Source organism: Drosophila ananassae, chromosome 3R, assembly GCF_017639315.1.
Source record: "Drosophila ananassae strain 14024-0371.13 chromosome 3R, ASM1763931v2, whole genome shotgun sequence".
Lineage (NCBI taxonomy): Eukaryota > Metazoa > Arthropoda > Insecta > Diptera > Drosophilidae > Drosophila > Drosophila ananassae.
Window position 1 is genome coordinate 5,272,334 of NC_057930.1, and position 27,495 is coordinate 5,299,828.

Consider the following 27,495-nt stretch of genomic DNA (forward strand, 5'->3'; position numbering starts at 1 on the left):
ATTTTACATGAACGGTTCGGTTTCGGAAAACTTTACTGGCTATGCATTTCAATACGCCAACTCAAACACAATAAACAGTTTTCATACTAATAGAAAGATGTCGTCCATGACTGCGGAACTCCTAGCCATAGAAAAAGCCAAGGTAGCCATTTTAACGGATAGCCTTGGTGCTATTCATACAATTCGCAACTGCAACTCCAAAAACTATGTTGCCAACAGGAAACATATGTTGCCTTAGGAAAATAGATAATTGCTTTTCGTTATTAAGTATTCAAATACATCACATACCCAGCCATTTAAATATCCAACAACGAGCTTTTTGTCCAAAGTGACACCAAGGTACTTGTATGCAGGAAGGGCTCTGATTGGACTTCCATTGAGGTTGACTCCAGACAGGTACTTCGACAATTGGTGAACGTAACATTGGCACATTTGTCTGCATTTATTGCCAGGTTCCAGTTCATGGCCCATTGATGAAATGCATCTAGATACTCCTGCAAAGCAAATGTGGCAGCCAAGATAATACTGATTTTGGTCAGCACAGCAGTGTCATCAGCGTAGGTCGTACTTAGAACGGTGGACAACTTGTATCCATCAGCAGATACGTGGAAAATGTGATCTTCCAGGAAGCTTTTTACGAGCTGGAACCGTTGTGGTGTAAAAAGACTTTTGGCTTTATACAGAAGCCCTGTTGGATGTCAAGAAAGGCAGCAACTGTATACTCCTTTTTTTCTAAGGCTTCTAAAGCCAAGTGGAAAATTCTGTGCAATTGCTCATGAGTTCCATGTTGAAGACGAAAGCGGAACTGGAATTCCGGAATCGCTCTGCTGACATTCTCGTCAGTAAGTAGCCTGCTCAGGATCAGTCTTTCCGTGATTTTTTCCAAAGAGGTTAGCAGACGGTCCAGTAAAAGTCGAATCTTCCTGTTGACCAAAAGATTTTCTTTGGCAAAATTGAGGCAAGCTCATTTGAAATGGAAATTCTAGAAATTCTTCAATTTGTTGAAAAGAATACTCTAATATATGTTACTATTTTTGTGGGAAATTTTCAAAAATCTCTAAAAAACAATTCAGGGTAGCTAGTTCTAGCTTTAAAGGTTAATTCATGGGAGATCAGGGGCACGCATGAGTGATCATGGGTGTTTCAGAAGTGACTGGTACTGACTGAATTTTGATCTGAAAGGAACGATCGAAGTTTAAATAAAAAATGTTTTCAATGTTAAATGTATACATTGTATATTTATATATAAATGTATATTTTCAATAAAAATGTTTTCAATGTAAATGTTTTTTTTTTTTTTATTTTTTTAATATAAATGTTTAAGTTAAAGGGTCCTATATTGATCACCTGATGATGAGGAGTCGAGACATAAGTATCTCCTTAGGTCGAATGTAACGTTGGAATAACAATTTATCGGGAAAAGTATTTTAAGAGTAGAATTTATTGTAACAATTTATTTTAAAAAGTATCTTAGGTATAAAATTTTTTTGGGAAAAGTATTTAGATGAAGGAATTCTTGAAGATTTCGTATCGGCTTGACGTTCTGAGTGTCCAAATTAGACTGACTTCGCTGACTTCGTTCGTTCATTATCGCCTGATCTCCCACTCGAACTCCGTGTGTGGTGTCAGCTTTCCGGTGTCAGCAACATTCTTGTCAGTGTAACATAGTTGCGCTCTTTCGACATATCCAGCGTAATTGAACCCACAACACTTGAATATTGAATATTGCTTATGCTGTGGATTCTTGGTTAAGCAAGAGTTAGAGGCGTAGTCTGACAAGGAGCGCACAGTGCTGAGCAGGGGGTGTTTGGCAGTGCCGGGTGATAACTTATATAATTGTATATATATAATAATGAATTAAAAATTTCCTGTGTCTATCTGAATAAATGATAAACAAATCGTTACAAATTGTTTTAATTATATGGAAAAATTTATTTCATTTGTGAGAAATTTCGGTGAAAATTATTTTTTATTAAATTGTAGAGCTAGTGGGAAAATTGGAGTTACTAAACTATAGCTTAGTAACTATATAACTTAATAGCTATTTGTTTCTCTCTTTTAATCATATTTTCTAATCAATAATTCGAATGTCTTTGAATACGCATCGATGGGTTTGAATACGCATCAACCATCCCGAAAACAGGAAAACTAACTTCGGGCAAAGCCGTAGTTAATATAGATATATATGGCCGATCCTTATTTCGCCAACTCAATTTTCTAATAAAAATGTCGGAAACCGTCTTAAAAAACACCAATGTTGTGCCATTTTAGATCGTTCAGTTACATAACTGTAATCGTCGCATCGCTATGGCGATGCATGGCGGCAAGTTCTGTAAACGATGACGACGTGTCCGAAGGTACGACGATGGAGGGGAATCTTGAAGATGACCCCACGGAGTCTAGGCTGCACTCCTGCTTCATCTGGTTGACGATCGAGTGGACATGGTACTATTCCAGGAACCATGGCGAACCATGGCGGGTTCCTGGGTTAGCGATCAAAGACTATAAGCTGCTAGCAGGTAAGACGGTAAAATTTGGTCCTGGATTCTAGCTAAAAAGCATATAAGCATATGTATATCTTCTCCACAATTACAGTGACACAGCGTTTTTTAAGTTGCGGTTTTTGGCCATCAAGGAAGCACTTAAAGGTCTTAAATGATCGAGTTTCTCAATCGATAAAATAAAAATCTTCAGTGACAGCCAATCAGCTATTAAATAGATATCCTGCAACCAAAAAAAGTCTCAGACTGTAGATCAGCTCTTCACGAGATAGCCCAACAGTAAGACAACCTCGCTGGTTGTCTCGCCAACTCTGGCCCCTTATCTCAAAGAAATAAAGTCCATATTATTTAGAACGGATAGAAGGCACATATTTAATCTGATCGAAAAAAAAATTTAAAAACGCAGACTTTACTTCAAGAATCCACAACATTGAAAGTGGTGTACCATAAGGAATCTTGTTAATCTTCTACACGGGGGACATTTTAACAACAACAGAAAAAAACGTGCGGTCCTATCTTCGTGAGTCGTGAGTCGAGAACAATGCTGTTGCCTTGGATCTGCTAAACAAACGGATATTCATGATTCAGCTCATTTACATTAGCTGATTTTTCAAGCTCATGTGCGCGCATATGCGATGGAGCATGGATTTTCCGACGAAGTCATACGCCGATGATATAGACCCTGTTAAATGAGATTAGTTTATCTCAACAAATTTGAAAACGAAAGGTGGCTGTATATGATAAATTTCGAAAACGACGAAAAAGAAAAATACGTACACTCGGCTAAACGTAATAATTCGATATATATTCAACAATAAAACTTATGCCTAGCTTATCTATTGCGGCGAAACGGGGCGAATTCGCAAGAGAGCGCAACTGATCTTTTATTTCGCTCCCGCTCCGCCATATGCTAACTTAGACAATACTTCAATTTGTTTTGGACTTCGGTATTTTTATCTAATTATGCTACACCGACCCCGTTGAAGGCCTCCATCCGGCTTCAACCAACCGGCAGCCTCGCCAGCTTATGAATCGCCTTCTTAAATATAGCTCCAGCGCTAGTCCTCACGACGACGACCCTGGCCCTTCCGTCCACGCCGGCATGAGTTTCGACGACCCTGGCGGTAAATCCACTGTTGGGGCGGCTGGTGATCTTCTGCGACCAAGACGAGATCGCCCTTCCTGACGTCCTCCTGCTCCCGATGCCACTTTGACCGCACCTGTAGGCCCAAGACGTACTTCCGGGACCATCGTTGCCAAAACGTTTGCTTGATTGACGAGAAAAGCCGCCAACGCCGCAAGCACGTTAGACCCTGCTGGTCCGGGGTCCGCGGTGCTGGTGGGACGATAAGCGGCCCGCCTGTCAACAAGTGAACGGGAGTCAACGCCATGCCGTCGCTTGGGTCCTGACTGAGGGCGCCCAGGGGCCTCGAATTCATTACGGCCTCGACTCCAACGAGAACAATGTGCAGCTCCTCTGCGGTCAACCTCGCGCTGCCCACCGCTCGTAGGAGTAGGTGCTTTGCAGACTTCCCACCTGCCTCCCATAGTCCGCCCATGTGCGGAGCCCGCGGCGGTATGAACGCAAATACGCATCCTTTTTTTGATGCGTATTGTCGCAGTTCATCTGCTTCGCCCTCGATTTGCTGCCGCAGTGCCGCAAAGTGGCCACTTGCTCCGATGAAGTTCGTCGCGTTGTCGCAGTGCACGATCTGCTGACATCCTCATCGCCCAACGAACCTTTGAAATGCCAATAAAAAGGAATCAGTTCATAAATCAGATACTACTTCTAAATGAACTGCCTTGGACGCAAAACAAACAAAAAGGGCAATGTAGGACTTGTAGGGTGGCCTACCACGAATTGTCAATGTCGTTTCAATAGGTCCACAGAAATCCACGCCACATATGGAGAATGGGCGGAGAGCACGGATTCGATCTAAGGATAAGTCTCCCATGATTTGAGTCATCAGATAAGGCTTGCATTTAAAACAGCGTATGCATAGCCGTACTATCTGACTGCAGACTTCCTGCGTGTTTTCTATCCAAACACGCTGTCGCAAGACACTCACCAGTGCTCGTGGACCCACATGAAAATTTGACTTGTGCAAATATTGGACATAGCTCTGGAAAAATTGAGAGCGCTTCGTCAACAATACTGGAAACTTGGAACCGTACGATATAGGAGCATTAGCTAGTCGCCCCCGACCCGCAACAACGAAAAGCAAAGCCCAGCCTGAGAAGCTTCATGGACAAATGGATTTAGCTTCTGTAAACTTGGGCTAAAAACAAGGTTTATTCGAATATTTTTAATTTCCTCTTGATACTCATGCTCTTGAAATATCTGGACAATTTTATTAAAAGCTTTTTGATATTCGACAGGTGAAGGTACACTATCAGAAGTAACTACTAATTTTTTACACTTCTTTATAAAGCGGAACATATAAAACAGCACTCGAAGCAGTATTAAGTGGGAGGAAAATCCTTCTATCACTTCCAATAAATATGAAGTGGAGACCATTGCGGTTAATCCGACCGAATTCTTTTTTACTTCCATCAGCAAAAGCTATGGTGTCGGATCAAACCGGGGACTCGTTGGTCACTTATCTTCCGGCTCTGTTAAAAACGATGCCCCTGTAAACCAGATCGATTCCACCGTCTCCTTTACGTCTCCACCTCTTGACACGATATCTGCCAGATTCTGTTTAGTTGGTACATGCCGCCACGTTCTATCCTCTGACCACTCTTGAATCTCAGCGACTCTATTTGATACGAACATTGGATGGGCACGTATCCAATGAAGACAAACTTCTGAATCTGACATATATATACTGCGTTCGATCGGTACTTTAATAGGAGGATTGATTTTACCGCAGAGGTCTGCAAGAAGGTGAGCGGCACATAACTCAAGACGGGGAAGCGTCTTTGTCTTGAGCGGCGCTATTTTGGACTTTGCAGTCAGCAACGTGACTTTAATACCTTCTGCAAATTCGCAACGAATATAAACGCAGGCTCCATAGGCTCTCATCGATGCGTCAGAAAAGGCATGAACTTGAATTGGTGACATCGGCTCACTTATCACAAATCTAGGTATTGAGATATCTTCTAACTGTGACAAGGCAAGCTGAATTTTGTTCCTCGCTGATTCCAAATGCAGTGGAATCGACTCATCCCAATCTAGCTTATTAAGCCAAAGATCTTGCAACGCCGTTTGATTTAAACACGTCAAATTTAAACACGTCATCTTTGGGTACCCAAGCCATTTCTAATTCCTTAGTCAGCTCTGAGTCCGAATGTGTCATTGGCTTAAGGGGTTATGTGGGTTTGCGCGGCCAAAAAATTTACTATTTTCAAAAAATTTTTTTTTATATAAAGAATGAGCAATTTTATTGCAACTTTTAAGTTTCTTAAATATAAATATTTAAAGAAGAATATGGTAAATTTTCAGAAAAAAATATTTAACAGTCAAAGTTTGGTCATTGAGATTTTTCAATGACTTTTATCCAAAATAATAACAAAGTAGTTATTTGTTTCACCACGTTATAAAAATGTCTATTTATTTGCATATGAAATGGAGACAGAAAGCTCCGATTTATGATGCGTCTGCACTGAGATAAAGAGTACACGTGGGCCCGCCTTTTAGCATAGGGCGGGCGAAAGCTCGTCAACTTAATGACAACAATAAAATAAAGCCGAGCGGCCGAGAAGAGTCGGCTTGCGAATAACAAAAGATATGAGAAAAATGATTATATGCTAAGCTATAATTATTACATTTATATATATTCTACATTTATATTAAATTTATGCAGTGGCTGCTGCCTGACCCGACATACTCCCCCCAGTTGAGGCCTGTCCTTCAACTTCATCCTTAAGGGGCAATAAGCAAAGCTTGGTCACTGCGCGGTTGGTAGTTCCAGAAGCGGTTCTAACCACCGCCACTCGAGGCACTCCATCCTGACCAGTGACTAGATCCAGAATTCTAGCCAACGGCCACTTAATGGGGGGTAGGTTCTCGTCCTTGACTAGCACCACATCGTTAATCACCAAGGCAGGGCCGGACGCACGCCATTTGGAGCGCTGCTGAAGAAGGCTTAAATACTCCTCCTTCCATCGGGACCAGAAAGACTGCTGCAGGAAAGACACACGCTGCCAGCTGTCCAGACGGTTAAAATTCAGCTTTGTGACATCAGGCTCGATAAAACTGACTGACTGACCATCAGTTAAAAAGTGGGATGGCGTTAGAACATCAAGGTCTGCAGGATCCTCTGAAAGAGACAATAAAGGCCGTGAGTTTATGACAGCACCAATGTGACAAAGCAGAGTTCGCAGCTCGTCAAATCCAAGAACTGAGGATCCAACAGCCCGGTAAAAATGATGCTTTGCAGTTTTGACAGCCGCTTCCCAGAGTCCACCAAAATGCGGAGATCGAGGAGGAATAAAATGCCACTCGATGGACTCAATCGCGCAAAACTCCAGAAGCGCTCGTTGATGCTCATCGCATATAAAGAGTTGGAGCAGCTTCTTTAGCTCGTTTTTAGCACCAACAAAATTTGTCGCATTGTCAAACCAAATGTGCTGAGGCTTTCGGCGAGTGCATATAAACCGTTTTAAAGCATGTAAAAACGCAGATGTGGATAGATCCTTTACAAGCTCTCAGTGCACGGCTTTAGTAGCAAAGCAAATGAAAACACTCACGCAACATTTTACGGGATCTTTATTGCGAACTTCTGGCTTATAGTAAAATGGGCCGCAAAAATCCACACCAGTCACTCCGAAAACCTGGCAACCGCTGACTCTTTGCTCCAGGAGATCAGCCATAATGTGCTCCAGCAACCGAGGTTTGGTGCGGAAGCATCGGATACACTTGTGCAATGCCTTCGTCACCGTTTTCCTTCCCCCGATCGGCCAGTATTGGGATCGAATAATAGCCAGCACGAGGCCCCGTGTCTAGATTACGCTCATGGGAATCAACAATTACAGCCCGAGTAACTGGATGGCTTCTAGGCAATATAATTGGGTGACGACTATCAAAATCCAATGTAGAATTTCTTAAACGACCGTCCACACGCAACAGGCCAAACTTGTATAAAAAGGGAGAGGATGTGGCAAGTATGCTGGCTGACGAAATTTCCTTCCCATTCTGAAGCGCCTTTATGTCATTCCAAAAATACACACGCTGCACCAAACGCAATAGTAGGTGGGTTCCAGTCTTAATTTCGCTAGCAGTGACACCCTTGTGACGGACTCGCTGTGAGAACTTGTGCACATAAGCGAAAACACGCTGCAGTGCTGGAAAAGAGTTGGCGTACTTGGAACCAGCTGTCACGTCAACGTACGGGGATTTGATTAGCAGAACCCTTGCCCTTAGCTCCAGAGTGGATTTTTCAGGTAGCACCTCTGCTGGCCACTGGTCTTGAAGTCCAAGAAAAATCGCAGGACCATGGGACCACAGGTTGTCAGTAACTAACTCCTTGGGAAGAGCACCACGCGAGAGGATGTCTGCCGGGTTCAAAGATGCAGGAACATAACGCCATTCCATCGTTCTGGTCAATTCCTGGATTGTTGAAACTCGATTGGCGACGAAAACATTAAAACGAGCGGGCTCCTCCCGAATCTAGGACAGCGCCACAGCAGAATCGCACCAGCAGAAATACCTCCCGTCCTAGACCTTCAACTGAGCTACTTCCGACATAAGCCGAGCTAGCAACTCTGCTCCAGATAACTCCAGTTTCGGTACCGTAATTGTTTTTAGAGGAGCGACTCGGGACTTTGAGCAGAGTAAATGACTTTCTGACCTTGTACCCTTCGATACGACATAAATGCAAGCACCATAAGCCTCGATGCTGGCATCACAAAATCCATGAATCTCCACTTCAGACTGTGATGATAGTGACCATCTAGAGAATTCAGCACGCTGCGCCATGGCGAAGCTGGAACAAATCATGTCCCAATCGGAGTGAACAGCTTGAGGTAGACTTTCATCCCAGGACAACTTCTCAAGCCCTATCGGATCATAAAGCCGGGCGATTCAGGAGAGGAGGATGCGCCTAGTGGGCTTCTAGGGTGACTGAAGCCCTTCAAACGAAAATAGCAAGCGATCAGTAGAAGGATCCCAAGCTAGGCCAAGAGTCTTCGTAAAGTTGCTGCCATCATCAAACCTTAGGAACGACTCTCGATCCTCTTCCGGTACGTCAGAGAGCACTTCAGAAAAATTGGAGCACCACTTTCTCAACCGAAATTGGCCCTTGGCGAGGATCCCCGATGTTTGCTGCATTATGTTGGTAGCCTCCTCTATGGAGGCTAATTACCTCCGGAAATTAGATCATCAACATAAAAATCGCGACGCAGAATTTCGGCACCCTTTGGAAACATAGACTGCTCATCCTCTGCCAACTGATGCATTGCTCGAATTGATAAAAATGAGGCCGGCTTTGTCCCATAAGTGACCGTGTTCAGTTTAAAAACCTGCAACTCATCCTGGGTGGAATTCCGCCAAAGAATGCACTGCAGATAGCTGTCCTCGGGGAAAACTCTGACGCATCGGTACATTTTGCAAATATCTCCTGTAATGGCCACTCGATGGCAACGAAACCTTAGAAGAATGTGCAGCAGCTTTGGTTGAATAACTGGACCAGACATCAAAACGTCATTCAATGAATACCCAGACGTAGTGGCAGCCGAACCATCAAAAACAACCCTGAGGTTGGTTGTTGAGCTGTCCTCCTTCAATATGCAGTGATGTGGCAGGAAATACTGTCTGGCAGGTCGTGGACTAGGCGGGACTGGACCAATATGTCCCAAATTTAAATACTCCTTTATGAACGCAGCATACGGATCCTTTAATTGAGGCTGACGACAAAGCTTCCTTTCGAGGGAGAGAAATCGCTGCACGGCTCGTGAGTACGATTCACCTAGCAACTCCGGGCTGACCTTCAACGGCAGCTTCACCGAGTAGGCGCCTGACTCGAGCCGAGCAGAATTCTGCACGAAATGCGTCTCGCAATCTAATTCCTCTTTCGTCCACTTCACAATGGGCTCGGAGCAGTCTTCGATTTCCCAAAATTTACGGAGCAGCGCTCTAAGCGCTCATCCAGCTGGCTTGGGCTCTTCCCAACGTCCTTGCGGGCTGTGGCTACGAACGACTTTCTCTCCAGATGTGAACCACCGCCACACACAACCCATCCAAGCCGGGTTTTCTGCAGCACCGGTAGGCCAGCTGAGAGCTGGATTTGACCAACACACAGCAGATCATAGAATAGACTGGCTCCGATAAGTAAATCGATCCGCTGCGGCCGAAAGAACTGGGGATCAGCCAACGTGAGGTTTGACGGAATATTCCAGCTGGAGACATCCAAGCTAAAGCTAGGCTGGAGGTCCGTGATGATGCTAGCGATTAAAGCGTTGACGAGGGCCGAATATTCAGAGCAATAGGATCGTAGGAGCACATCAATAGAGAATCCGTCTGTCGCGAAGCCAGTGTCGCCAAGACCCGACACTGCCACGTACGATTTGCGTCTACGAAGCTGCAGCTGACTAGCCAGTCGGGACGTGCACCTGCGATCCAGAATCCAAAAGAGCCCGGCATGGAACAAAAACCCCAGAACTACTCCGAATGAGAATGTTCGCCGTGGCCAGTAAGGCTATCTCACCGCTGCGACCCTGGGCAACTAGTGCATTAGCCGTGGATGGTGAAGCGCCTATTGGCTCAGCGGACTCGGCTACGGCTAATGTAGATGGCAGGGCAGAAGGCTGGCTGCTGGAAGACTGCCACCTCCCACAACTGCGACAATTATCAGCGAGGCACTCACGCAGGTGATGGCCAGTTTGAAGACATTTCCGACATAGACCTAGTCGCCTAGCCTCTCCAAGGCGGCTCTCAGGGGGCAATGACAAAAATCTAGGGCATGCAGAAACTACATGGGACCACCCACCGCATAATATACAAGCAGAGGCAGGTGAATTAGTAATAATAAAGGATGCTCTACCGTTATTTGTGCCCGGCGTTCTGAGTGCCCGGCGCGTAAGCGGCCAAGGCCACATCCATAGCCTCCAAAGTCCTGCAACGCTGTTCCAAAAACTCTGCCATCGACTCCCAAGTAGGGATGATATACGAGTTTGAGTCATTTCGACCTTCCTCCCACTTGGCCTGAGTAGCTGGATCCAACCTTTGAAGAAGTACCTGGACAATGATGCAGCCGGCGATCTGAACTGTCGTCCCCATATTTTTTTAAGGCTCGCATATGGGCATTGAATCGGACAGCCCTCGAAGCGCTGCCACTGAGTCACCTTCCAATAGATTGAGGCCCAGAATCTCGTTCACATGAGCCTGAAATATCAACCAACGGTTATTAAATCGATTCTCCAAAAGCTGCACTGCGACATCATAATTCTCCTCGGAGATTTTCAAGGACCGGACTGCCTCTAAAGCGGAGTCCCGAAGACAAGATCGCAACCTCTGAAACTTTTCTACCTTACTTATATAAGTATTGCAGCCTACGATCGTCGAAAAGACCGAATGAAACTCAGCCCACTCTGAATATCCTCCACTGAAAGTAGGAAGAGGAAGAGGAGGCAAGGCTTGAAAACTCCGACTGAGCGCTGGTTCCACCTGGATACTGGACGCTCCGCTGGCAAGGGTGGAATGGGCAGCAATTCGAGCAGAGCGAAACGGCGTCTCGTGCTCGATTTCGGCATGCATCGTAGCTACAAGATCAGACACTGTCCATCGCAAGTCGTTGCTTATCTCAGCAATGTTTAACTCTTCAAGCTCCCCGTGGATGGCCTTAAAATCCTCGTACATGGCGACCAACTGGCCGTGACGCACATGGAGCATAGCATCCTCCACCTTTGACATTGGCTGCAGGGCGCGTTGGATCCTCTTCAAATCCTGGAGGATACCCTTTGCCTTGCATTTTAAAATCGCACTCCGAGATGGATTGGGTTCTCCTGTGACGGCGCCGCTGGAGTATCGCCATTATAATTGAAATACGCTCAATTTAGTTAAAAACACGCACAAATTAATTTTGGCGCCAAAATTATGGCTCTTGTTTATTTTATTATATTTAATTATATTTGAGCGCAGCGAACACGATTTATCCCACTGTGCGAATGTATATATATATGAAAGCTTTTGTGAGTCGAATGCACTTGCAAGTGGAACGTATTTATGTATGTATGTATGTATTTTGGCGGACCGATATATATGGATCCGGATATATATGGCCGATCCTTATTTCGCCAACTCAATTTTCTAATAAAAATGTCGGAAACCGTCGTATAAAACACCAATGTTGTGCCATTTTAGATCGTTCAGTTACATAACTGTAATCGTCGCATCGCTATGGCGATGCATGGCGGCAAGTCCTGTAAACGATGACGACGTGTCCGAAGGTACGACGATGGAGGGGAATCTTGAATATGACCCCACGGAGTCTAGGCTGCACTCCTGCTTCATCTGGTTGACGATCGAGTGGACATGGTACTATTCCAGGAACCATGGCGAACCATGGCGGGTTCCTGGGTTAGCGATCAAAGACTATAAGCTGCTAGCAGGTAAGACGGTAAAATTTGGTCCTGGATTCTAGCTAAAAAGCATATAAGCATATGTATATCTTCTCCACAATTACAGTGACACAGCGTTTTTTAAGTTGCGGTTTTTGGCCATCAAGGAAGCACTTAAAGGTCTTAAATGATCGAGTTTCTCAATCGATAAAATAAAAATCTTCAGTGACAGCCAATCAGCTATTAAATAGATATCCTGCAACCAAAAAAAGTCTCAGACTGTAGATCAGCTCTTCACGAGATAGCCCAACAGTAAGACAACCTCGCTGGTTGTCTCGCCAACTCTGGCCCCTTATCTCAAAGAAATAAAGTCCATATTATTTAGAACGGATAGAAGGCACATATTTAATCTGATCGAAAAAAAAATTTAAAAACGCAGACTTTACTTCAAGAATCCACAACATTGAAGGTGGTGTACCATAAGGAATCTTGTTAATCTTCTACACGGGGGACATTTTAACAACAACAGAAAAAAACGTGCGGTCCTATCTTCGTGAGTCGTGAGTCGAGAACAATGCTGTTGCCTTGGATCTGCTAAACAAACGGATATTCATGATTCAGCTCATTTACATTAGCTGATTTTTCAAGCTCATGTGCGCGCATATGCGATGGAGCATGGATTTTCCGACGAAGTCATACGCCGATGATATAGACCCTGTTAAATGAGATTAGTTTATCTCAACAAATTTGAAAACGAAAGGTGGCTGTATATGATAAATTTCGAAAACGACGAAAAAGAAAAATACGTACACTCGGCTAAACGTAATAATTCGATATATATTCAACAATAAAACTTATGCCTAGCTTATCTATTGCGGCGAAACGGGGCGAATTCGCAAGAGAGCGCAACTGATCTTTTATTTCGCTCCCGCTCCGCCATATGCTAACTTAGACAATACTTCAATTTGTTTTGGACTTCGGTATTTTTATCTAATTATGCTACACCGACCCCGTTGAAGGCCTCCATCCGGCTTCAACCAACCGGCAGCCTCGCCAGCTTATGAATCGCCTTCTTAAATATAGCTCCAGCGCTAGTCCTCACGACGACGACCCTGGCCCTTCCGTCCACGCCGGCATGAGTTTCGACGACCCTGGCGGTAAATCCACTGTTGGGGCGGCTGGTGATCTTCTGCGACCAAGACGAGATCGCCGTTCCTGACGTCCTCCTGCTCCCGATGCCACTTTGACCGCACCTGTAGGCCCAAGACGTACTTCCGGGACCATCGTTGCCAAAACGTTTGCTTGATTGACGAGAAAAGCCGCCAACGCCGCAAGCACGTTAGACCCTGCTGGTCCGGGGTCCGCGGTGCTGGTGGGACGATAAGCGGCCCGCCTGTCAACAAGTGAACGGGAGTCAACGCCTCGCCGTCGCTTGGGTCCTGACTGAGGGCGCCCAGGGGCCTCGAATTCATTACGGCCTCGACTCCAACGAGAACAATGTGCAGCTCCTCTGCGGTCAACCTCGCGCTGCCCACCGCTCGTAGGAGTAGGTGCTTTGCAGACTTCCCACCTGCCTCCCATAGTCCGCCCATGTGCGGAGCCCGCGGCGGTATGAACGCAAATACGCATCCTTTTTTTGATGCGTATTGTCGCAGTTCATCTGCTTCGCCCTCGATTTGCTGCCGCAGTGCCGCAAAGTGGCCACTCGCTCCGACGAAGTTCGTCGTGTTGTCGCAGTGCACGATCTGCTGACATCCTCATCGCCCAACGAACCTTTGAAATGCCAATAAAAAGGAATCAGTTGATAAATCAGACACTACTTCTAAATGAACTGCCTTGGACGCAAAAAAACAAAAAGGGCAATGTAGGACTTGTAGGGTGGCCTACCACGAATTTTCAATGTCGTCTCAATAGGGCCACAGAAATCCTCGCCACATATAGAGAATGAGCGGAGAGCACGGATTCGCTCTAAGGGTAAATTTCCCATGATTTGAGTCATCAAATGAGGCTTGCACTTAAAACAGTGTATGCATGACCGTACTATCTGACTGCAGACTTCCTGCGCGTTTACTATCCAAAAACGGTGTCGCAAGAGACTCACCAGTGCTCGTGGACCCACATGAAAAGTTCGACTCGTGCAAGTATCGGACATAGCTCTGGACAAATTGAGAGCGCTTCGTTAACAATACTGGAAACTTGGCATCGTACGATATAGAAATTAGCTAGTCGCCCCCCAACCCGCAACAACGAAAAGGCAAGCCCCAGCCTGAGAAGCTTCATGGATAAATGGATTTAGCTTCTGTAGACTTAGGCTAACAACAAGGTTATTTTGAATATTTTTAATTTCCTCTTGATACTCGTGCTCTTGAACTATCTAGACAAATTTATTAAAAGCTCCTTGATATTCGACAGGTGAAGGTACACTACCAAAAGGAACTAATAATTTTTTACACTTCTTTATAGAGAGGAACAAGTAAAACGAACACTCGCAGCAGTTTTAAGTGAGAGGAAAATCCTTCTATCACTTCCAATAAATATGAAGTGGAGACCATTGCGGTTAATCCGACCGAATTCTTTTTTACTTCCATCAGCAAAAGCTATGGTGTCGGATCAAACCGGGGACTCGTTGGTCACTTATCTTCCGGCTCTGTTAAAAACGATGCCCCTGTAAACCAGATCGATTCCACCGTCTCCTTTACGTCTCCACCTCTTGACACGATATCTGCCAGATTCTGTTTAGTTGGTACATGCCGCCACGTTCTATCCTCTGACCACTCTTGAATCTCAGCGACTCTATTTGATACGAACATTGGATGGGAACGTATCCAATGAAGACAAACTTCTGAATCTGACATATATATACTGCGTTCGATCGGTACTTTAATAGGAGGATTGATTTTACCGCAGAGGTCTGCAAGAAGGTGAGCGGCACATAACTCAAGACGGGGAAGCGTCTTTGTCTTGAGCGGCGCTATTTTGGACTTTTCAGTCAGCAACGTGACTTTAATACCTTCTGCAAATTCGCAACGAATATAAACGCAGGCTCTCATCGATGCGTCAGAAAAGGCATGAACTTGAATTGGTGACATCGGCTCACTTATCACAAATCTAGGTATTGAGATATCTTCTAACTGTGACAAGGCAAGCTGAATTTTGTTCCTCGCTGATTCCAAATGCAGTGGAATCGACTCATCCCAATCTAGCTTATTAAGCCAAAGATCTTGCAACGCCGTTTGATTTAAACACGTCAAATTTAAACACGTCATCTTTGGGTACCCAAGCCATTTCTAATTCCTTAGTCAGCTCTGAGTCCGAATGTGTCATTGGCTTAAGGGGTTATGTGGGTTTGCGCGGCCAAAAAATTTACTATTTTCAAAAAATTTTTTTTTATATAAAGAATGAGCAATTTTATTGCAACTTTTAAGTTTCTTAAATATAAATATTTAAAGAAGAATATGGTAAATTTTCAGAAAAAAATATTTAACAGTCAAAGTTTGGTCATTGAGATTTTTCAATGACTTTTATCCAAAATAATAACAAAGTAGTTATTTGTTTCACCACGTTATAAAAATGTCTATTTATTTGCATATGAAATGGAGACAGAAAGCTCCGATTTATGATGCGTCTGCACTGAGATAAAGAGTACACGTGGGCCCGCCTTTTAGCATAGGGCGGGCGAAAGCTCGTCAACTTAATGACAACAATAAAATAAAGCCGAGCGGCCGAGAAGAGTCGGCTTGCGAATAACAAAAGATATGAGAAAAATGATTATATGCTAAGCTATAATTATTACATTTATATATATTCTACATTTATATTAAATTTATGCAGTGGCTGCTGCCTGACCCGACATACTCCCCCCAGTTGAGGCCTGTCCTTCAACTTCATCCTTAAGGGGCAATAAGCAAAGCTTGGTCACTGCGCGCTTGGTAGTTCCAGAAGCGGTTCTAACCACCGCCACTCGAGGCACTCCATCCTGACCAGTGACTAGATCCAGAATTCTAGCCAACGGCCACTTAATGGGGGGTAGGTTCTCGTCCTTGACTAGCACCACATCGTTAATCACCAAGGCAGGGCCGGACGCACGCCATTTGGAGCGCTGCTGAAGAAGGCTTAAATACTCCTCCTTCCATCGGGACCAGAAAGACTGCTGCAGGAAAGACACACGCTGCCAGCTGTCCAGACGGTTAAAATTCAGCTTTGTGACATCAGGCTCGATAAAACTGACTGACTGACCATCAGTTAAAAAGTGGGATGGCGTTAGAACATCAAGGTCTGCAGGATCCTCTGAAAGAGACAATAAAGGCCGTGAGTTTATGACAGCACCAATGTGACAAAGCAGAGTTCGCAGCTCGTCAAATCCAAGAACTGAGGATCCAACAGCCCGGTAAAAATGATGCTTTGCAGTTTTGACAGCCGCTTCCCAGAGTCCACCAAAATGCGGAGATCGAGGAGGAATAAAATGCCACTCGATGGACTCAATCGCGCAAAACTCCAGAAGCGCTCGTTGATGCTCATCGCATATAAAGAGTTGGAGCAGCTTCTTTAGCTCGTTTTTAGCACCAACAAAATTTGTCGCATTGTCAAACCAAATGTGCTGAGGCTTTCGGCGAGTGCATATAAACCGTTTTAAAGCATGTAAAAACGCAGATGTGGATAGATCCTTTACAAGCTCTCAGTGCACGGCTTTAGTAGCAAAGCAAATGAAAACACTCACGCAACATTTTACGGGATCTTTATTGCGAACTTCTGGCTTATAGTAAAATGGGCCGCAAAAATCCACACCAGTCACTCCGAAAACCTGGCAACCGCTGACTCTTTGCTCCAGGAGATCAGCCATAATGTGCTCCAGCAACCGAGGTTTGGTGCGGAAGCATCGGATACACTTGTGCAATGCCTTCGTCACCGTTTTCCTTCCCCCGATCGGCCAGTATTGGGATCGAATAATAGCCAGCACGAGGCCCCGTGTCTAGATTACGCTCATGGGAATCAACAATTACAGCCCGAGTAACTGGATGGCTTCTAGGCAATATAATTGGGTGACGACTATCAAAATCCAATGTAGAATTTCTTAAACGACCGTCCACACGCAACAGGCCAAACTTGTATAAAAAGGGAGAGGATGTGGCAAGTATGCTGGCTGACGAAATTTCCTTCCCATTCTGAAGCGCCTTTATGTCATTCCAAAAATACACACGCTGCACCAAACGCAATAGTAGGTGGGTTCCAGTCTTAATTTCGCTAGCAGTGACACCCTTGTGACGGACTCGCTGTGAGAACTTGTGCACATAAGCGAAAACACGCTGCTGTGCTGGAAAAGAGTTGGCGTACTTGGAACCAGCTGTCACGTCAACGTACGGGGATTTGATTAGCAGAACCCTTGCCCTTAGCTCCAGAGTGGATTTTTCAGGTAGCACCTCTGCTGGCCACTGGTCTTGAAGTCCAAGAAAAATCGCAGGACCATGGGACCACAGGTTGTCAGTAACTAACTCCTTGGGAAGAGCACCACGCGAGAGGATGTCTGCCGGGTTCAAAGATGCAGGAACATAACGCCATTCCATCGTTCTGGTCAATTCCTGGATTGTTGAAACTCGATTGGCGACGAAAACATTAAAACGAGCGGGCTCCTCCCGAATCTAGGACAGCGCCACAGCAGAATCGCACCAGCAGAAATACCTCCCGTCCTAGACCTTCAACTGAGCTACTTCCGACATAAGCCGAGCTAGCAACTCTGCTCCAGATAACTCCAGTTTCGGTACCGTAATTGTTTTTAGAGGAGCGACTCGGGACTTTGAGCAGAGTAAATGACTTTCTGACCTTGTACCCTTCGATACGACATAAATGCAAGCACCATAAGCCTCGATGCTGGCATCACAAAATCCATGAATCTCCACTTCAGACTGTGATGATAGTGACCATCTAGAGAATTCAGCACGCTGCGCCATGGCGAAGCTGGAACAAATCATGTCCCAATCGGAGTGAACAGCTTGAGGTAGACTTTCATCCCAGGACAACTTCTCAAGCCCTATCGGATCATAAAGCCGGGCGATTCAGGAGAGGAGGATGCGCCTAGTGGGCTTCTAGGGTGACTGAAGCCCTTCAAACGAAAATAGCAAGCGATCAGTAGAAGGATCCCAAGCTAGGCCAAGAGTCTTCGTAAAGTTGCTGCCATCATCAAACCTTAGGAACGACTCTCGATCCTCTTCCGGTACGTCAGAGAGCACTTCAGAAAAATTGGAGCACCACTTTCTCAACCGAAATTGGCCCTTGGCGAGGATCCCCGATGTTTGCTGCATTATGTTGGTAGCCTCCTCTATGGAGGCTAATTACCTCCGGAAATTAGATCATCAACATAAAAATCGCGACGCAGAATTTCGGCACCCTTTGGAAACATAGACTGCTCATCCTCTGCCAACTGATGCATTGCTCGAATTGATAAAAATGAGGCCGGCTTTGTCCCATAAGTGACCGTGTTCAGTTTAAAAACCTGCAACTCATCCTGGGTGGAATTCCGCCAAAGAATGCACTGCAGATAGCTGTCTTCGGGGAAAACTCTGACGCATCGGTACATTTTGCAAATATCTCCTGTAATGGCCACTCGATGGCAACGAAACCTTAGAAGAATGTGCAGCAGCTTTGGTTGAATAACTGGACCAGACATCAAAACGTCATTCAATGAATACCCAGACGTAGTGGCAGCCGAACCATCAAAAACAACCCTGAGGTTGGTTGTTGAGCTGTCCTCCTTCAATATGCAGTGATGTGGCAGGAAATACTGTCTGGCAGGTCGTGGACTAGGCGGGACTGGACCAATATGTCCCAAATTTAAATACTCCTTTATGAACGCAGCATACGGATCCTTTAATTGAGGCTGACGACAAAGCTTCCTTTCGAGGGAGAGAAATCGCTGCACGGCTCGTGAGTACGATTCACCTAGCAACTCCGGGCTGACCTTCAACGGCAGCTTCACCGAGTAGGCGCCTGACTCGAGCCGAGCAGAATTCTGCACGAAATGCGTCTCGCAATCTAATTCCTCTTTCATCCACTTCACAATGGGCTCGGAGCAGTCTTCGATTTCCCAAAATTTACGGAGCAGCGCTCTAAGCGCTCATCCAGCTGGCTTGGGCTCTTCCCAACGTCCTTGCGGGCTGTGGCTACGAACGACTTTCTCTCCAGATGTGAACCACCGCCACACACAACCCATCCAAGCCGGGTTTTCTGCAGTACCGGTAGGCCAGCTGAGAGCTGGATTTGACCAACACACAGCAGATCATAGAATAGACTGGCTCCGATAAGTAAATCGATCCGCTGCGGCCGAAAGAACTGGGGATCAGCCAACGTGAGGTTTGACGGAATATTCCAGCTGGAGACATCCAAGCTAAAGCTAGGCTGGAGGTCCGTGATGATGCTAGCGATTAAAGCGTTGACGAGGGCCGAATATTCAGAGCAATAGGATCGTAAGAGCACATCAATAGAGAATCCGTCTGTCGCGAAGCCAGTGTCGCCAAGACCCGACACTGCCACGTACGATTTGCGTCTACGAAGCTGCAGCTGACTAGCCAGTCGGGACGTGCACCTGCGGGTTCAGGGCACTAGTCGCTGAATCGATTGGGGACCAGGTGGAAGTACGCTCTCTGTCCCACAAGATAGAGATAGAGTGCAGAGACCTGGACGAGATTACCACAAAGGAGGAAGTCTCAGAGGCTATCGGGAAGCTGGTGGAAACGACGGGATTGAAGACGACCGACATCCATTTAAGGAAGTCGTTCGGGCAAACGCAGACAGCCATAATCAGGCTGCCTGCAGGGTGCGCTAAGAAAGCCCTAGAAATAGGCTGGCTTAAAGTAGGCTGGGTGAGATGCAGACTCAGGGAGAGGATCCGAGTCACAAAATGCTACAGGTGCCTGGAGTTTGGACACATGGCGAAACAATGCCAGAGCGCCATCGATCGCTCACACATGTGCAGAAGATGTGGCAAAGACGGCCATATGGCCAATAACTGCACGGAGGAACCCAAGTGCGCGTTCTGCAGCAACGCCGGGAGGGAGTCGGGACACGTGGCTGGAAGTGGGAAGTGTCCCATATTCAGGAGCGCTCTCTTAAATAAGAAAACACTATGAGATGCACACAGCTCAACCTCAACCACTGCGAGGCAGCACAATCACTGCTAAGGCAGGCGGTCAGGGACGGGGGGACGCAGGTCGCTCTCATCTCAGAACCATATAGGAGCATTCCAGGAAATGGATGGCTCTCAAGTAGCTGCAAGGGAGCGGCGCTATGGTCAACGGAGACGGCTCCCCAGGACATTAGGACATCCTGCGAGGGCTTTGTCCGAGGAAACATCAAAGGGGTAACATTTTACAGCTGCTACGCCCCGCCGAGATGGGACATTTCGCGATTCCAAAGGATGATGAGGAGCCTAGTCGCGGACGCAAGGGGCAGATCGCCAGTCGTCATTGGAGGAGACTTCAATGCCTGGTCACCGGAGTGGGGAAGCCGCGCATCCAACGAGAGGGGCATCTGCCTCTTGGAGCACTTTGCAACCCTTGATGTGGTCCTGGCAAATCGGGGTCAAAAGCTGACCTACAGCAAGGCAGGGCGCGGGTCGATTATCGACATCACGTTCGTCAGCAGCGGACTTATAAGGAAGTGCAGCTGGGAGGTCAGCGACTCCTTTACTTTTAGCGACCACCAAGCCGTACACTTCACCCTTGGAGCGGTAAGTAGGAAGCAGATCCCAAAGGTGACAGGGCCGAAATGGAAGGACAAGTCCCTGGACCGAGAAACACTCTCGTTAGCTCTCCAGTCGCTCAACGGGACACCATCATCCTCCCCCGAGGATTCGGCAAATGAGCTATCGAGGTCATTAGCGGCCGCCTGTGACTGCGCCATGCCGGAGAGGTCACCATGCAAGAGAAGAGCCCCAGTATACTGGTGGAACCAGGACATCCAACGACTTAGGACGGCCTGCCTGCGCGCAAGGAGGCGCTATCAAAGAGCAAGGGACATAGAGGACCGAACAGCCAAAATGGAGGAGTTTAAAGCAGCCAAGAGGGCCCTGAAACTGGCAATAAAAGCCAGTAAGCGTGAGTGTTTCAGGAAGATCTGCGACGAGGCAGAAGTGGACCCATGGGGAACCGCCTACAAAGTTGTAATGAAACAACTTAAAGGGCAGGTATCCCTAAGGCCAACATGCCCTATCCTACTAAGAAAAATAGTAGAGGCATTTTTCCCAAAACACCCGCCCAAGCGGGAAATACTAATACCAGGCGACATGGGACACTTCACCCCAGTGTCGGACGATGAGGTAAGGATGTACGTGAAGAAGATTGGCACTAGGAAGACCCCAGGGCCCGACGGAGTCCCAAACGTCGCCCTAAAACAGGCAATGGCGGAAAAACCGGAGGTCTTCGCGGAGACCTTCAACAAGTGCCTACAGCAAGGGACCTTTCCAAAGAAGTGGAAGGTCCAAAACCTTATCTTGCTGCCGAAAGGAAATAAGCCAGTGGACGACCCATCAGGATACAGGCCCATATGCCTCTTAGATACGGTTGGGAAAGTCCTCGAGATGGCCATCGCTACGCGCATTAGGACAATCATAGAGGAGAAAGGAGCGCTCTCGGCCAACCAATATGGGTTTCGGAAGGCGCGTTCGACGATCGATGCCATCAAGGCAGTGACCGGCTTGGCGGAGGCCGCCATTGCAGGAACCAGATGGAAATGGGGCGAGGAGTACTGTGCGATGGTAACATTGGACATCCGCAACGCATTTAACTCGGCAAATTGGACACGCATCCAAAGAGCCATATTCTTAGCAGGAACACCGGTATACCTGCAACGGATTATATCCAGCTACCTGTCAGACAGGACACTGGTCTACGATACGGAAGAAGGAGTAAAAAGGTACGAGGTGACCGCGGGCGTTCCACAAGGATCGGTTCTCGGACCGCTCCTTTGGAACATCATGTACGATGAAGTGCTCAGGATCGTGCTGCCGGAGGGGTCATCGGCTTCGCGGACGACCTTGCCCTGATAGTCGTAGCCAAGGAAACCAAGGAAGTGGAGGCCAAGGCGAACGAAGCGATAAGGCGCATATCGTCGTGGATGTCGGACTCGGGTCTAGATTTGGCAGCACACAAAACCGAAGCTGTCCTCTTCACGAGCAGGAAGAAGGTGGAATACATCGACGTACAAGTGGGAAATTGCTCAATAAGATCCAAGGACTCAATAAAGTACCTCGGACTAATGCTGGACAACAGGCTGTCGTACGGAGCTCACGTGGAGTACGTGACCAAGAAAGCATCGGGAATCCAGGGGGCACTCTCAAGGATGCTGCCAAACATTGGCGGCCCGAAGGAAGGAAGGAGAAGACTTCTGGCCAGCGTCGTCACGTCGGTCTTATTATATGCCGCGCCGATCTGGGCAGCATCAGTCAAACGGAACCAAGGGCTTAGGAGGAAGCTAGGTGCTTCATACCGGCTCGCAGCGCTGCGAGTCATCTCCGGCTATAGATCCATTTCGGAAGACGCAGCCCTCGTCCTAGCGGGAATGATCCGAGAATGATCGACATCCTGGCTAACGAAGCGGAGGAGATATACGAATCCACTCATCAACGGGGAAGCAGCACATCTCGGGAGATAATAAAGAGGACCGCCCGACAGACGGCATTATCCATATGGCAGGATAGGTGGGATTCGGCGACCAAAGGACGATGGACGCATAGGATCATCCCCAACATTAAAGAATGGATCGAGAGGGACAAGGGCCAGGTAAGTTACCAACTTACCCAGTTTCTTTCAGGCCACGGGGGGTATAGAAAATACCTCCATAGAATCGGGTACGAGGAAAGCCCAGAATGCCCCAATTGCCCGGGAGCAGCAGAGGATCCAGAGCACGTTTTTTATAGCTGTGGGAGGTACCGGTCAATAACAAGAACCTTACCGGCCCCGGAGCAATTAACAAAACATATGTGCGGCTCAGAGGAGCAATGGAACAGAGTAAACCAAGTTATAGCCTATACGCAGGGCGACTTAAGAAGACAAGAAAATGAACGTCGCTTAAGGGAGAATGCCTAGAGTAGGCAACCCTTCCCCGCGAAGTAATACCTTACAGTGGTTCCGCGGGGTCTGTGGTGTGTGCGGGGGTGGTTTTAGTACGTAGGCGCTGGCTAGACACGCCGACGAATCGTGCATGCTATTGGTACGGGCCAATAGTATCTAGGATAGATTTCCACCTCAATGACGCAATCCAAAAAAAAAAAAAAAAAAACCCTTTGCCTTGCATTTTAAAATCGCACTCCGAGATGGATTGGGTTCTCCTGTGACGGCGCCGCTGGAGTATCGCCATTATAATTGAAATACGCTCAATTTAGTTAAAAACACGCACAAATTAATTTTGGCGCCAAAATTATGGCTCTTGTTTATTTTATTATATTTAATTATATTTGAGCGCAGCGAACACGATTTATCCCACTGTGCGAATGTATATATATATGAAAGCTTTTGTGAGTCGAATGCACTTGCAAGTGGAACGTATTTATGTATGTATGTATGTATTTTGGCGGACCGGATAACAATTGTATGTATTGTAATTATTTATATTATTAAATGATTTATGTATAAATACAAAATAATTGTTTCACTGATGCACTGTGTGCCGTTTATGTTCAAAAATGCACATATGTATATATGATGATACACCGCGCAAAACTAAAACGGGTATTTTCGCACTGTTTTATGCTCGTGGAATTGTTAATTTCATTAATTAAATCGCGTCGGGGTCACCAATATTAGGTCATTGAGATTTTTCAACTTTTATCCAAAATAATAAAAAAGTAATTATTTGTTTCACAACGTTATAAAAATGTTTATTTATTCGCATATGAAATGGAGAGACAGAAAGCTCCGATTTAGAATACGTATGCACTGAGATAAAGAGTACAAGTGAGGCCGCCTTTTAGCATAGGACGGGCGAAAGCTCGTTAACTTAATAACAAAGATAAAATAAAGCCGAGAAGAGTCGGCTTGAGGCGACTAACAAAGCGATGAGAAAATAATTATATGCTAAACTATAATTATTACATTTATATATATGCCAAGACCTACGAATTGATTTGCTCCCTTAATCACAATTATCAACCCAAAAGGCTAATGCTGGGAGCGTAGCATCGCCAAAAAAGCTCGAGGTCCAGCATGATAGTTCTGCTCATAAAAGTTATCGGCAAGATAATCGCATTTGCTCGTCCATTTCAATGCAGAAATTTTTGTGCAGAAACACAACATTAATTTCAAAGATACAATCTTAGATTTTTGCATGTATTTTATGATTATTTATTTAGAATTTGGGTTTTTGTTGTTTTTAAAACCATACCTACCTACCTATTGAACACGATACGAATTCCAAACATAGAATGTAAGAGATGGGAATAAGTGATTAACAGCATGGTTTGAAAACGATCTCCTGCAGTCAAAACAAATATGTATGTGGTGCACCTAAAGCAGTTAAGAAGGGTCACATAGCATGTCAGCGTGCAGTTCGTTGATAAGTAGTTTTAAATAGATTCAAGATTTTCACGTATTTTTCTTGTATGAGAAGTGTATGAATAAAAACTAAAAAAATGAAACGGAACTCATTGGAGTAACACCATCATTTAAGGGGCTCCTCTTAAACAATTACAATACGTGATAAATAATATATTTTAGCAATACTTCAATTGTTTGTGAAATGTTGGTGTTGATTGTTTAACCTAAATGATTGTTTTAACCCACCTAGATAAGTATAAATCGAATGTTCTATTAAATAAACAATAATAAAAATGTTAATATTTTTTTGTGTTTATATTTCAACATCCCACTAAAAAATAAAAGTTTCTTTGAACTGATAATAATACACATTAGCACCTGTTGCTTTTATTGTAGATGTTTCCAATAGTGAAACAACTTTTTTTAGAAGGAGCGTGAAATTATTGATCAAGCTTATAAACTTATTTCCGAGCCTTGTGTGCATTTTCTCCAGAGAATCACAGAAAGAACAGACTAGTTGATAATGGTAAATTTTATATAAAACATGAATAAATATATCAACGAATTACTTCATGAATAAAATCATCTACAAATAAGTCAATCCTTGATTCTAAATAGCTAAATATTAAAACTTTATATTAGGGGTGCGCAATGGGACTGCTCTCGTGTCATATGGGAAGAGCTAAGTCATGTACATATGTATGTGTGCTGTTCCCAGCATAGGTAAGGAAATTACAAGAACAATTTTGCGTATTTTAACAAATAGTTTTAACACTTTCCGGCCTAGTGCGAAGGCATTTTGTTGTTGGATTGCGGAAAACTTTTTACTGCAAACGGCAAATCACTGAAATCAGTCACATGTAGCCAGTTTACATAAAAAGTTAAAATCATATTTGGGTGGGAATTTTATAAAATCAGTTTGCCAAAATATGTTATTTTATTTTTTTCCCCATTGAAAATGTTTCAATAATTTCTTTCAGTAATAAGATACGAAATGAAAAAAAAAAATCTCGCATATATGTATTTGTGATTTTGTGCATCAGTTTTGGAGTTTGTTTTGTGTCATAAGCAGTGCTTGGACATTTCTGCTTTAGATAGAGGCAATTATCATTAAATGGCTGACAATCAACCTCACTTCCCAACTTCATTTAAATTGGAACAATCAGCTGAGTTTGGAGGGAAGCTTGACGGTAATTCAGAAACATATTGAGCCGAGAAGCTGTCACACAACAAAACATATATAACAACTCAGCTCCCTTAAGCTCCAGTTGGGGTATAGTTAAAACATTGAAGAGACACATCAACGCTATCATTACAGAATAAATAAATCTCCACAAGAGCTTCTGAAGCTAGCGCCAGCCGAGAAATCTGAGTTGGGCTCTCATCGCAGGAAAGCTGCCAACTCTTTGCTTTTAAACTTTTTTCTTTTTTATTGAAGCTTTTTAAGGCCATAGGATACTATGAACTAGTTTTCAAATCCTAAGATATTTTGCGTTAGTTCAATTAGTTAGGTAGGAATGGGATGTTGTTCTGCTGTAGGAAATAGTAGCTAAGCTTAAACTTAGCCTTAAGAAAGGTAGGAGGTTTTGGGTGAGCTGGTATATATTGCTATTTTTTAGCTACAGGGCTATATTTGACTACTCCGGTCATTTTCTTCATTTACGGAGAAATCGCTGCACGGCTCGTGAGTACGATTCACCTAGCAACTCCGGGCTGACCTTCAACGGAAGCTTCACCGAGTAGGCGCCTGACTCGAGCCGAGCAGAATTCTGCACGAAATGCGTCTCGCAATCTAATTCCTCTTTCATCCACTTCACAATGGGCTCGGAGCAGTCTTCGATTTCCCAAAATTTACGGAGCAGCGCTCTAAGCGCTCATCCAGCTGGCTTGGGCTCTTCCCAACGTCCTTGCGGGCTGTGGCTACGAACGACTTTCTCTCCAGATGTGAACCACCGCCACACACAACCCATCCAAGCCGGGTTTTCTGCAGCACCGGTAGGCCAGCTGAGAGCTGGATTTGACCAACACACAGCAGATCATAGAATAGACAGGCTCCGATAAGTAAATCGATCCGCTGCGGCCGAAAGAACTGGGTATCAGCCAACGTGAGGTTTGACGGAATATTCCAGCTGGAGACATCCAAGCTAAAGCTAGGCTGGAGGTCCGTGATGATGCTAGCGATTAAAGCGTTGACGAGGGCCGAATATTCAGAGCAATAGGATCGTAGGAGCACATCAATAGAGAATCCGTCTGTCGCGAAGCCAGTGTCGCCAAGACCCGACACTGCCACGTACGATTTGCGTCTACGAAGCTGCAGCTGACTAGCCAGTCGGGACGTGCACCTGCGATCCAGAATCCAAAAGAGCCCGGCATGGAACAAAAACCCCAGAACTACTCCGAATGAGAATGTTCGCCGTGGCCAGTAAGGCTATCTCACCGCTGCGACCCTGGGCAACTAGTGCATTAGCCGTGGATGGTGAAGCGCCTATTGGCTCAGCGGACTCGGCTACGGCTAATGTAGATGGCAGGGCAGAAGGCTGGCTGCTGGAAGACTGCCACCTCCCACAACTGCGACAATTATCAGCGAGGCACTCACGCAGGTGATGGCCAGTTTGAAGACATTTCCGACATAGACCTAGTCGCCTAGCCTCTCCAAGGCGGCTCTCAGGGGGCAATGACAAAAATCTAGGGCATGCAGAAACTACATGGGACCACCCACCGCATAATATACAAGCAGAGGCAGGTGAATTAGTAATAATAAAGGATGCTCTACCGTTATTTGTGCCCGGCGTTCTGAGTGCCCGGCGCGTAAGCGGCCAAGGCCACATCCATAGCCTCCAAAGTCCTGCAACGCTGTTCCAAAAACTCTGCCATCGACTCCCAAGTAGGGATGAGATACGAGTTTGAGTCATTTCGACCTTCCTCCCACTTGGCCTGAGTAGCTGGATCCAACCTTTGAAGAAGTACCTGGACAA

General features: G+C 45.6%; 1 protein-coding gene across 1 annotated transcript; it reads right to left on the bottom strand.

Annotated features, from left to right (window-relative positions):
• Positions 1–296: 296 nt before the first annotated feature.
• Positions 297–10,580, bottom strand: LOC123257369. The gene is made up of 3 exons (XM_044716186.1): positions 10,484–10,580; positions 6,332–6,763; positions 297–688 (listed from the first exon to the last, which is right to left on the bottom strand). Exons 1-3 carry the CDS (start codon positions 10,536–10,538, stop codon positions 297–299), a joined length of 879 nt encoding a protein of 292 aa, XP_044572121.1. The 5' UTR covers positions 10,539–10,580.
• Between the last annotated feature and the right edge of the window lie 16,915 nt (positions 10,581–27,495).